The sequence below is a fragment of the Pongo abelii genome, chromosome 8 (genome assembly GCF_028885655.2).
Source record: "Pongo abelii isolate AG06213 chromosome 8, NHGRI_mPonAbe1-v2.0_pri, whole genome shotgun sequence".
NCBI lineage: Eukaryota > Metazoa > Chordata > Mammalia > Primates > Hominidae > Pongo > Pongo abelii.
Window position 1 is genome coordinate 140,283,798 of NC_071993.2, and position 12,271 is coordinate 140,296,068.

The following is a 12,271-nucleotide window of genomic DNA, read 5'->3' on the forward strand; positions in this document are numbered from 1 at the left end:
CGCTGTGGCGGGAGGCGCCGCGGATAATCCAGGGCCCCCGCCCCGCGCGCTCGGCCCAGAGCTCGAGCCACATCCAGCCAGAGCAGGCGCCGCGGCCGGGCTGGGGCGGGCGGGTCACTCGGTGCCGGTTCCCGGTGCAAACGCCCCGGCGCGCCTCTGGCTTTGTGCAGCCCGAGATGGTTGAGTTTGGCTCCGGAGCCGGGAGTGGGGCGCAGATTGATTTTTAAATATGGAGAAGGAGACGCATCTGCCGCTGGCGCGTTCGGTCCGAGCCCCCCACCGGTCCCATCGGCACCGCCTCCGCCAGCCCCAGGCGCAGCCCCGAGGCCGCCCGCGGAGGGGAGGGAGCGACAGGGGCCGCGGCTGCTCCCTGGCGGGGTCGGGGCTGCGAGCTGCCCTCCGCCCGCCCCGCTGACCGCCGCTGTCTTCGCAGATGGGAGCAGCTCCGGGACTGCGCCCGCCCCGCCGCGGTCACCCTGAGGCCAGGGGCCCGGGAGTGCGACCTCCTGGCCGCCATCTGGGACTTTGACCTTCCGGAGGCCATGGAGGCTGGCGGGGAGCAGGGCGCGACCTGATCGCCTCCCCCTGGACGCCTCCTCCAGCGGCGCTTACGCTTCGTAACTTTGCAGCGCTCATGGTGAGTACGGGGGTCCCGGGGGTCCTGCAGCTGGGGGCTAGGCCGCTGCGGGGGGGCGGCCACCGGTTCGGGGACTCCCAGGCTGGAAAAGTTGTGGAATGGCGAGCTGGTGACCGGGCTTCCGGGCTCGGTGCCAGGGCGGGAGGCTCTATGGAGTGGGGGCCGGGGACAGGCCGCGTGTCTGGGCGCCTCTGCTCCCGGCGTGCTGGGTGCTGATCATACTAATGAGTTGCAGGCATATGGCAATGTCGAATCATTTAATCAATGGAGGCGACGTCCCTCCCGCAGCGCTGGCATCCGTGCCCTGTGAAAACCTGGTCTGTGCCTGGGCTGGGGTCCCTGCCACCCCAAGCCCCTCCACCCTGGTCACCGGCCTCCCCCACGCCACCCTGCCAGCCCCTTCCCATCAGAAAGTTGATGAAAGGCAGTGCGGACAGACGTAGGTGGGTTTCAGCAGTGGAGGCTGTGGCGGAGAGAAGGCGGCCGCGCACACGGCAGGCACGGGAAGGGTGTTTCAGCGGGAAGGGGCTCGTGGCTGGCAGCTGGCTGGATCGGCAAGCCGGGCCCATCGTGGGTCCCTCCCTGAGGCACCAGCAAGCTTTTGCTGCAGTTGCTGAAGGTCTGGGTTCCGGAAGGGCTGACAGCTGAGTGAACAATGCCTTGTGTGTGCTGGTAAGGGACAGCTGGCAGGCGGTGAGGACCCAGGGCACGTGCAGAGAATGCCAATGGCCCCCAGAATGTGCGGCGCCACAGACGCCGGCTCGCGTGCTTCGGAGCAGACCCCGTGTCCGCTGCGTAAGGAGCCATCGGTCTGAGTCACTTGTTCATTTTCTTCTTGTTCCGTTCGAAATGTCCAAGCAAGAGAGATGCCTTTGCCAAAATTCAGTATTGTCTTCCAGTGGTTGCTTCCCCTCTGAGGCTGGCTGAGGTCTCCGCACTTACCTTTCAGACGCCTGACAAGGTTGCGTCTCCAGCACCGGCAGCACCTCAGGGGGCAGCAGGCTGGCCCCAGGGCTCCTGCCCGCCCCCGGGCTCCCACCCGCCCCCGGGCTCCCACCAGCCTCAGGAACCATCGCTGTTGCCCCGCAGGTACCACACCCAGCGCAGCCCCAGGCCTCCCACTTGGCAGGATCTGTGGCTTTTCAGCCTCAAATTCAGGCTGTTATTTGCAAAATGGAAAACTGTCATTGACAGAGGACAGTGAACGGAGAAGGGCTTCTGAAGGTGGGGGTGCTGCCGCAGCCCAGGGGTCCCTCTCATCCCCTTCCTCACCTCCTCCTCTCTAACCCTTGGCCCTTCTGCGAACAACTGTGCAGGGGCCTCCCCAATTCAAGAAGGGCACCAACCCTCGCAGGCTGAGCCCGTTCGTGCACTCTCCTCTCAGCTCCGGGCTCCTGGTGGAGCTTCCTGCTACAACCTGCTCGGCCCGGGGCCACCTGGTCCCAGCCTGCCTGGCAGCCCAGAGCTCCTGCTCACCCAAGACTGTGAAAGCTCGCTGAGCCCGATCTGCCTGGAGAGTGTGGCATTTCAGCAGCTCACTGTTTTTATTCACAACAAGTAACATTTGCACCTGAGAGAACCTCTGAAAGTGTATGGAGTTGCCCTCCTGTGCTGCATCAATCTGGTGCAGCATTTTTCTGCATGTGTCTCCAGGTTCACAGCGTAGATCCCTGAGCAGGCTCACCCCATGGCCGTGGGGTCTTGAGAAGCAAGCCTGGAGGCCGTGGCCAGGGCAGGGTGGCCCTGACTCTGCCTGCCCCACTGCGGCGCTCTGGGGGGCTCCTGACCCCTGCCAGGGGCAAGCTGCCTGCTGAGCTCCCAAGTGTAAGGGCATAGGGCACAGGTCACAGGTCAGATTCTTTGGTGGCATCGCTCCTGGCCAGGCACAAAGGCATGAGTCAGCCCTGGATTCTGAGCTGCTGTCCAGCAGGTTGGCTGGGCCAGGCTGTCCTCTCAAAAGGCTGGTTTGTCGGCCCATGGTGCTCTACAGGATGGACAGTTTGCTCCCCTCTGGAGGACCTGCAGGCCACGTGTCCAGTGGTTAAAGCTGGGGCACCTCCTTCTGCAAGCTGTCTCTGTCACCACTGTTAACGAGCAAAAGCAAATGTGAACTTGCCTGTCTCCACGAGGGGTGCTATCAGGACTTGAGTTCCAGCAGGCTCCGAAATGAAATAGGTGTCACTTCGCACCCTGTAACTTGCAGTCCTCACACTTAACTCGGAGAACAGTTGTTCTCGAGGGCCTGAATTTGAGGCTGAAAAGCCACAGATCCTGCCAACTGGGAGGCCTGGGGCTTCCCTGGGTGTGGCACCTATGGGGCAACGCCTGCGGGGTTGGATGGTGTGGCTGGTGCAGTGTGGTTGCTGTGGGATGGGCAGTGTGGCTGGTGCAGTGTGGTTGCTATGGGACAGGGTGTGGTGTGAAGATGTCTTCTGGCCCTTTGTGGCTACTTTCATTCCACAATTGCAATATTTAGGTGCAGCTGGGAGCATGAGCTCATCCTCCCTTCAGGGTTCAGGCCCCCTGCCGACTGTCAGTCTTCGGAATTAGATAAAGCTGCAGAGCTTTTGCTTTCCCTGTGACCATTTCTCTCAGAGGATCTGAGTCTGGTGGCCTCACTGAGGCACCCCACACTCGGCACAGGCTCTCGCTCTCCTAGTAACACTGTTTGTGGTCAGAAAGTAAACAGAATAATAAGATTGGCATGACTGATGTGTGGTGTGTGGTGTAGCTGGTGTAAGGTGGTTGCTGTGGTTTGTGGTGGTGTGGGCTGGTGTAGGGTGGTTGTAGGGTTGGGTGGTGTCGCTGGTGCAGTGTGGTTTTTGTGAGATAGGGTGGTGTGGGCTGGTGTGTGGTTGCTGTGGGATGGGCAGTGTGGCTGGTGTAGTGTGGTTGCTGTGGTTTGTGGTGGTGTGGGCTGGTGTAAGGTGGTTTTTGTGGTTTGTGGTGGTGTGGGCTGGTGTAAGGTGGTTTTTGTGGTTTGTGGTGGTGTGGGCTGGTGTAGGGTGGTTGTGGGGTTGGGTGGTGTGGCTGGTGTAGTGTGGTTTTTGTGGATAGGGTGGTGTGGGCTGCTGTGTGGTTGCTGTGGGATGGGCAATATGGCTGGTATAGTGTGTGTGGTTTGTGGTGGTGTGGGCTGGTGTAGTGTGGTTGCTGTGGGATGGGCGGTGTGGCTGGTACAGTGTGGTTGCTGTGGGACAGGGTGTGGTGTGAAGATGTTGTCTGGCCCTTTGTGGCTACTTTCATTCCACAATTGCAATATTTAGGTGCAGCTGGGAGCATGAGCTCATCCTCCCTTCAGGGTTCAGGCCCTGTGCCGATGGCACTGCTGCCCGGTGAGCATCTGAGTTTCTGTGTGGTCACCTGTGAGCTGCCAGCTTTCTGTGAGTAGGGTAGAGGCTCTCAAAGGGGACTTGACCAAGCCCCTTCCAGCTCTCAATTCAGGGCTGACTCTTGGTCATCAGAGGCGCTGTTAGCTGCATCCTGAAGGTTCTCAATGCCCAGATTGAGTGAGAGGACAAGCTTGGGCTGGGGGACCCCAGAGACCTGGTGTGTGTAGGGAGCTCCTTAGGTCTAACACTTCCTTCCCCAGCTTCCGAAAGGACAGAGTGCCTTCGAAACCTCCAAGGAGATGAGGCGGGTAGCCGAAGGGTGAAGACTTCCAGCCTGAGGGTGACGGGCCCAAGGTCAAGGCCAGCCTCCTGGCGGTGCCCCCAGGAAGGGGAGTCTCGGAAGCCGAGAGTGAGGAGGAGCCTGCAGCTGCTCCCCAAGGCCGGACCCGTGCGAAGTCTGCCCTGAAGAGAACCAGGATCAGGTCCTGGCCCAAAGGCAGGTTGTGGGAGACTCGGAGCTCTGAGTTGGTAGGAAGTATGTGAGCCCACACGCAGTGGGTTTATCTCTGCTCAAATTTCACCCCTTGGCCTCTGCCAGGAATGGGCATTCAGAAGGCGGCAGGGGCCCGGGACGCAGGGCCTCTCACAGGGCGTAAGGATGGTCGGTCGCGCTTACGAACATGTCAGAGCTGTACTGAGTTCTTTTCAGCTGGTTGCTTTTTAGTCTAATATCTAAATGACTAAAAATGGCTACAGTCTACTTCCTTCATCTCACAGATGGAGAGCTTGTCATCCCACCTCACATATTCCCGAAAATTAAGAACTTTAAACAAGTAACTACCAGTCTAGAAAGAAAGCATCTATGATATTTTAACACTTTTTTTTGAAATCTCTTCAAAACTTCACTAGCCCATCTACTCCTCCAAGAAGAAAATCATGACACACCTTACAAACATCATGCCGACTACGGGTCATCTGTGCTCTGGAGGAATAAATTCTTCTCCTCTACCTTCCGCCTTTCCCCTGGAACACATCCATGAAAAGTTGACAGATCAGTAGATGCAATTATTATTTAAAAGGCAGACGAGGGAATACATCAGGCTCTCAGGAATTCAGTGTTCATTGGCACAGAACCAGGAAGTAAAACAGGGAGAACCAGAAAAAACAAGAAAGAGAAACAGGAAGAACCAGGAAGAAGCACCTGAATGAAGAAGGAGAAAGAGGCAGGGAGGGAGGGAGGGAGGAAGGAAGGAAGGAGGGAGGGAAGGAAGGAAGGAAGGAGGGAGGGAAGGAAGGAAGGAAGGGAGGAAGGAAAGGAAGCACCTGGGAGGATACGTGTTCCTTCCTCAGCCAGTCGGAGCTGTGGACCTGGCCCCGGACACCTCACCGTGCAGGAAAGAAGGTTCTTCAGCCAGTTGGAGCTGCAGACCTGGCCCCAGACACCTCACGCGCAGGGAGGAAGGTTCCTCAGTCAGTCGGAGCTGCAGACCTGGCTCTGGACACCTCACTGTGCAGGAAAGAAGGTTCCTCAGCCAGTCGGAGCTGCAGACCTGGCCCCGAACACCTCACCCGCAGGGAGGAAGATTCCTTCAGGCAGCTGGCATTCCCCAGGTTTGAAGAGGTCACTTTCCCACCTCTCGCTGCTGCAGAAAGGTTAAGTTTTGATCAGAAAATTCACACATAACTTGACTGACTGCTTTCTTCTCATCTTTCCTCCTTTTTGTCTTTAACACCCTGACCCACTTGATTTGCAGAACACACCAAAGAGGAGACCTCCACTTAAAATGAGGGAAAACAGAGGAGGAAGTTAGGACTCAAGAAAGAGGAGACACAAATAAGCCGGAGCATGAGTCCCACGCATGCCGGGCTCACGCTGGCGGGACTGTTGGCTCCGAGGCCGGCGGATGGGAGATGGATGCCCGCCTTCCCCAGGGAAGCAGAGACATCTCTGGGCGGCTTCTAGAGCAACCCGGGCCATCCTGCGGGCACAGAACCAAGCTGGCATTCGGCCATTTCATCTGGGCCAAGAAGGTCAGGGTCACCTTCATCTGCCCCTTCCCAGCCCCCTTGGGTCCTCGGAACCGTGTTCTTCACCCCCCAGGAGCCTGGCTGCATTGCGAGCCAAGGGTCCGGGAATTCTGCTTATGACTTGCCGGCCCACCCCTGTCAGCCAGGCTCTGTTCAGCCACAGATCTGACCAGCAGGCCTGGGGAACACTTGCAAAGAGGAATCCGTGCATGTGCAAACTTTAAAAGACAACACACGTCTCCACTGCGCATGACCCACTTTGAATTTTAAATGTCACCTCTGAAAATGTAGAAAGGCACTGTTGATAACTGTAATTTGGAGACAAGAAAAAAAAAAGAAACCAAACTAAATCACACATCTGTTTCTTATAAAACATCTTGTTGACCCACGGATCATTGCACAGGTGAGGACCATGGCCCAGGCCTCCAGCTCACGCGGCAGCTCCGAGCGTCCACACCTGCCCTTGCCGCCTCAGTCCGTGTGAAGCCTCACAGCTTGGCCTTCAGACGAGAAGCCCCACACAAGGCGGCGTGGCCCTCGCTGTCACTGGAGCTTGGGCGGCCTCCTCCCAGTGCAGCCTGCACCTTGCGCTCACGACCTGAGACGTTTGCCTCTTGCATGAAAAGCAGCTCTGATTGGGCTTAACACGAAGGGGTTTGTGTTTGTGACTAAAAGCCACAGACGGGAGGCTAAGTCTCCTTCTGGCCCTGAGGATGGAGGCAGCGGGACAGGACGCGGCTCGCGGGCACCAGACATCAGGGCACGCACTTTCCTGGCTGCCATCTGCGCCTCCGCCCACTGTAGCACCGCCCCTCGCCCCCGCCCCTGCAGCTGAGCAGGAGTCTGATGCTTCAGGAGGGTGCGTGGCGGCCACAGCAGCCCAGGAAGGCCGTGGGAGGACACGTGAGGGCCCGGGGCAGACCACCCAGGCTCTTCAACACAACAGATGAGAACGAAGTCTTTGTTCCAGGCGACTCACCGAGGAAATGCTCCGATAGACTCGGAGAGGGCTGGACACAGAGTGGACCCCACTCTCTTGGCTTCTCTCACGGATCTGGGTTTGCAAGAGCGGCTCGTCGGAACTGTGTAGAGTGTTCAGGTTTATTTTGGACCCTGGGTCAATGTCACGGAGGAAAAGCCGTTGACTCTCGTGGAAGAATCCTGGGGACAAGAATCTGGGGCGTCGCTCACGCCCCGTTAAACCTTCAGTTCTTCTACCCACATGGGGCATTCTCCACCTCCCAGCAGCAGATAACTCACTGGATAACCTGATGTCGGGATTTGGCCGGGAAAACATGCTTTTCCGTGACTTTGGAGCTGTTTGCACATGGCAGGAAGTGGGCGCCTACTAAACCAGCAAACGTGGGACAACCAGCCCGGCACCGCCCGAGTCACGCCAGGGCCCCCATGCATCGTCTCCTGGTGGCAAGCGCTCCAGCAGCCAGAACACCAAGGAGGGACGTGCGAGAGCATCCACAGTTGGCTGGGCTGTCCCTGGGTTGCTCTCTGGGGGAAGCAGGAGCCCCAGCTGGAGCTCGGACCGGACACTCACCCCACAACTGTTGCAGGAGGCAACTGACGCTTCGGGCTCTGGGGCACTCAGGAGAATCTGGACAGAGGCCCGCCCAGCTCACCTCTTTACAGAGGGGCAGAGTGAGGGTGGGGCTCTCCTGGGCCCTGAGCCCCCCGAAAACCCTCAGGGGCCTCTGTCCAGGGTGGGCCTCACAGCCAAGCCTGAACCACAGGGCGCTGTCTCTTTGTGGGGTCCTGGTGTCCAGGAAGAAATGGGCAGATTCTAAACACTCCCCGGAAAGCAAAGTGTCTGCTGTCACTCCAGCTCTGCGGCTCCACACCGACACCCGCTCCTCTCCCAGGCACCTTCGCCCTCGCACAGGTCCAGGCTCCTCGTCCTGGGATGCAGGGCCCCTCCGGTGCCAGCCTGGCCAGTGCTGCTCGAACCCTGGGGCAGGGGCCCTATTTTGGGCTTTGACTGTCAGCCAGTCCCTTGGCTCCCCGGAGCGCCCTCTGCCCATGGTGGACACTCTCTAGCCAGCCAGGGCCTCATCTTGGCTGGACAGACAAGACGTGTGGCCTCAGGAGGGAAGCAGGAGCTCTCGGGCCCGCTGGCTGCCTGTGTCCCAACACAGGTGACGCTGCTTCCGCCCACGGCCCTTCAGGCACAGGAGGGTCCCTCTCCACTTCCCGCCTCACTCAGCCGGTGCCATTCCAGAGGCCCCGCCGGCTGCCTCCTCCTGCCCCAACGCCCGGGGCAGCACCCACGGCGTAGTCAGAGCGGCCGGAGCCTGGCACAGGTGCAGCGATCACCAGGGGGCTGGGGAGGGGCCAGGCGGCTGCAGCCCTCACCCCTGCTGGCACCCACCCACAGGGTTCTTACCGGAACATGGCACCCACCCTGCTCGCCTGCCTGAGGTTCATAACTAAACCCCACACAGTGGGGCCCTGAAGCACAGACATGTTTCCCACAGTCTGGAGGCTGGAAGCCTGAGACAGAGCTGAGTGCGGGCTGGTGGCCCGAGGCCCCCTCCCTGGCCTGTGCACGCATGTTTCTGGGCGGATGCCCCTGAAGCCCCCTCCCCAGCCTGTGCACCCCTCTGTGCTTCCCTGGTGAGCTCACCTCGCTCACCTGATGAAGAAAAGATGAAGCCCCGTCAGCTCCAAACCTTTCCAGCCGGGGCGATTTTTCCCCAGTCTACTCTGCCACAGAGAACACATATTCCCCTTTGAACTCTGACCCTGAACCCTTTTCTTGGGCAGAGAAGCAGGTGGAGTTAGCGGCCTCCGGTCCAGGTCTGTTTGTGCTAAACGGTCTCCACTCTTTCTCCACCTCTCACAGAAGCTCATACAGAATCCTCCCGGGAGATGCTGACAAGCAGGGTTTCGATGAGTGTGGGGCTCCCGGTGCAGCTGGGGCCATCCCGTGGTTTCCCTGCCTCTCTGTAAGGCCCACCCAGACCCCACCCAGCCACCTGCAGGCTGCGGGAAGAGAGGAGGCTGGAGGCAGGCATCAGTCGACCGAAACACGGCCCCAGGAGCCGGCCTCAGAGCCACACAAGGATGCCTTTGGCCAGGAGAGCCGGTGGAGGGCGAGGACAAACAGCGCTCCATGGCCACGTGGGGCCCCTCCCGTGCACTCCCTGAGCATCCACAGACGCAGCCTGACTGTACCGCCCCAGGCAGCCCCCCTTCCCTGAGACCCCACACGAAAATGCCTGGAGCGGCTGCAGGGGAGGCCGAGCCCCAAGGGTAGACTCAGGCGACGGCGCCGCCCACACAGACCCACCAGCCAGTCACACACGTCTCCTTTGCTTTATCCTCAGGATCTGAAGACGGTGCTCTCCCTGCCCCGCTACCCAGGGGAGTTCCTGCACCCCGTGGTGTACGCGTGCACGGCCGTCATGCTGCTCTGCCTCCTGGCCTCCGTCGTCACCTACATCGTGCACCAGAGGTGAGCCTGGTACGGGCAAGGGCGCCCCCTGTGCCCAAGAAACCTGCTCTTACCTTCAAAGGCAAGTCACTGGAGGGCAATGTCACTGCCCCCTCATGTAGCAAGGTCCTTGAAGGTACAACTCGGGTCGCCAGCCAGCTCAGACCCACTCAGCAGCCTGGTGCCCATCACACAGCCGAAGGGTGGATGGAGCTTGGGGAAGCCGCGCCCGTCCACTCAGGCCTCCGTCAGGGTCTTCTCGACGGCATCCCCCGTGTCCTCATGCGAAATAAGTTCTTCCAGAAATGGGTGCGGTGTCAGTCCAGGCACGCTGAGAAGCTCAGGTTCCCCTGGGCGGTCACTATGGCCTGCAGAGCCTCGGAGAGGCACCGAGAACATGAGGGGGTCCGGCTGCAGTCAGGGTGGGCACACCCACAGCCAGTCATGGGCGGGGGTTCAGGTGTGTCTGAAGCTAAGGGCGCCTCGGTCACAGACAGAGCTTGGATGCGCCCAGGGCCACAGTCTCATCAGAGACTCGGGCGCACACAAGGCTGTGATCACAGGAAGAGGCTTGGGCGGGTCTGAAACTGTCATCTTAGTCTGTTTGGGCTGCTGCAGCAGAACACGGGGGCCTTGATGGTTTATCGACGGTGGAAACTGACTTCTCAGTTCTGGAGGCCGAGGTCCCAGATCAAGGCACCCATGACGCTGTGTCTGGAGTGTCTGCAGAGGGCCAGCTCCAGGCTCACGGATGGCGCCCACTGCCTGTGTCCCTGCCTGTGTCCCTGCCTGTGCCCCTGCCTGTGCCCCCGCATGTGTCCCCGCCTGCGCCCCCGCATGTGTCCTTGCCTGTGCCCCCGCCTGTGCCCCCGCCTGTGTCCCTGACTGTGCCCCTGCCTGTGTCCCCGCCTGTGTCCCCGCCTGTGTCCCCCCGTGTCCCTGCCTGTGTCCCCGCCTGTGTCCCCGCCTGTGCCCCCGCCTGTGTCCCCGCCTGTGCCCCCGCCTGTGTCCCTGACTGTGCCCCTGCCTGTGTCCCCGCCTGTGTCCCCGCCTGTGTCCCCCCGTGTCCCTGCCTGTGTCCCCGCCTGTGCCCCCGCCTGTGCCCCCGCCTGTGTCCCTGACTGTGCCCCTGCCTGTGTCCCCGCCTGTGTCCCCGCCTGTGTCCCCCCGTGTCCCTGCCTGTGTCCCCGCCTGTGCCCCCGCCTGTGCCCCCGCCTGTGTCCCCGCCTGTGTCCCTGCTTGTGTCCCCACCTGTGTCCCCGCCTGTGTCCCCGCCTGTGTCCCCGACTGTGCCCCTGCCTGTGTCCCCGCCTGTGTCCCCGCCTGTGTCCCCGCCTGTGTCCCCCCGTGTCCCTGCCTGTGCCCCTGCCTGTGCCCCCGCCTGTGTCCCCCCCGTGTCCCCGCCTGTGCCCCCGCCTGTGTCCCCCCCGTGTCCCTGCCTGTGTCCCCGCCTGTGCCCCCGCCTGTGCCCCCGCCTGTGTCCCCCCCGTGTCCCCACCTGTGCCCCCGCCTGTGTCCCCCCCGTGTCCCCACCTGTGCCCCCGCCTGTGTCCCCCCCGTGTCCCCGCCTGTGCCCCCGCCTGTGTCCCCCCCTGTGTCCCCGCCTGTGTCCCCGCCTGTGTCCCCGCCTGTGTCCCTGCCTGTGCCCCTGCCTGTGTCCCCGCCTGTGTCCCTGCCTGTGTCCCCACCTGTGTCCCTGACTGTGCCCCTTTCTGTGGAGGGTGAGGTGCTCTCGGGGCCTCTTTCTCCAGGTCCCTGATCCCATCACGACAGCTCTGCCCAGAGGCCCTGCTTCCAAGTATCATCAGCTTGGTGGTTGGTGCCGTCCTACCAACTCGGGGGGGCGGATAAAATCCGTTTAGACCAGAGTAGCTGTGATTACGGGGAGAGGCTGAGGCGAGGCCGTGGCCAGAGTCACAGTGGCCGCCCGTCGGGCCCCGGACGTGGTGGTCACAGCCACAGGCGGGCATGGCCGGCTCCGCCCCAGGCTATAGCCGGGGTCACGCTGAGCCAGTCTAATCACGGTCTCTTCCTGACGTGCCAGACACCTGCTCAGAGGGGCACCCCATGCTGGGACCCAGGCGGTGCGGCCTCTATCTCTGAGACGGTGTGTGGCCAAGTCCTGGAGTCTCAGGGCCTCAGTGTCTTCATTCGCCAAGTGATGAGGTTGTTCAAGCTTCTGCAAACCCCTCCCCGCCTCAGTGTGCCAGGGTGACGTAAGGCAGAACTTGCCAGTGGCCGCCACTCAGGGCAGACTCAGACGACCCGTCTGCTCTACCCTGGCCGGGTCCTCGGACAGCTGCCCCGACCCCATGGACAGCCCGGACTTCCCAGGGACAGAGCCTGCGCCCCAGGGGGCTCCCTTCCACGCCTCCCCTTGCAGAGCCACCGCTCATGTGAAACCCTCCTTTCCCGTCCCACAGCGCCATCCGCATCAGCCGCAAGGGCCGGCACACGCTCCTGAATTTCTGCTTCCACGCGGCCCTGACATTCACCGTGTTCGCCGGCGGCATCAATCGCACCAAGTACCCCATCCTGTGCCAGGCGGTGAGTGCCGGGGCACCCTCGTTGGCTCCTACCAGAGGGGAAGTGCGTGAGCGTCATCTTGTTTACTAAATAATATTCCAGCGTTTGCTCAGCTATTTCCTGGGAAGGGGGTCGGGCCCCGGCAGGCCGGTGTCTCGGCTTCACGCCATGCAAGCCACGTGCTCCACGTTTGACCCCAGGGTTGATTCCACGGCACAGCCCCCTCCAGGCCGGCGCTAACCTGACACTTACCGTCCCCAAAGTGTGCGCTGCCCGGGAGCAGGGACACAGCCCACCCCTCCT

General features: G+C 61.3%; 1 protein-coding gene across 1 annotated transcript in view; it reads left to right on the forward strand.

Annotated features, from left to right (window-relative positions):
* ADGRA1 (adhesion G protein-coupled receptor A1) overlaps nt 1-12,271 on the forward strand; it is a 61,277-nt gene that overhangs the window by 15,327 nt on the left and 33,679 nt on the right. The window contains 6 exon segments of the mRNA XM_054523092.1: nt 615-775; nt 5,364-5,415; nt 5,418-5,627; nt 8,017-8,144; nt 9,336-9,463; nt 11,866-11,989. Coding sequence (XP_054379067.1) covers nt 615-775; nt 5,364-5,415; nt 5,418-5,627; nt 8,017-8,144; nt 9,336-9,463; nt 11,866-11,989 — 803 coding nt within the window.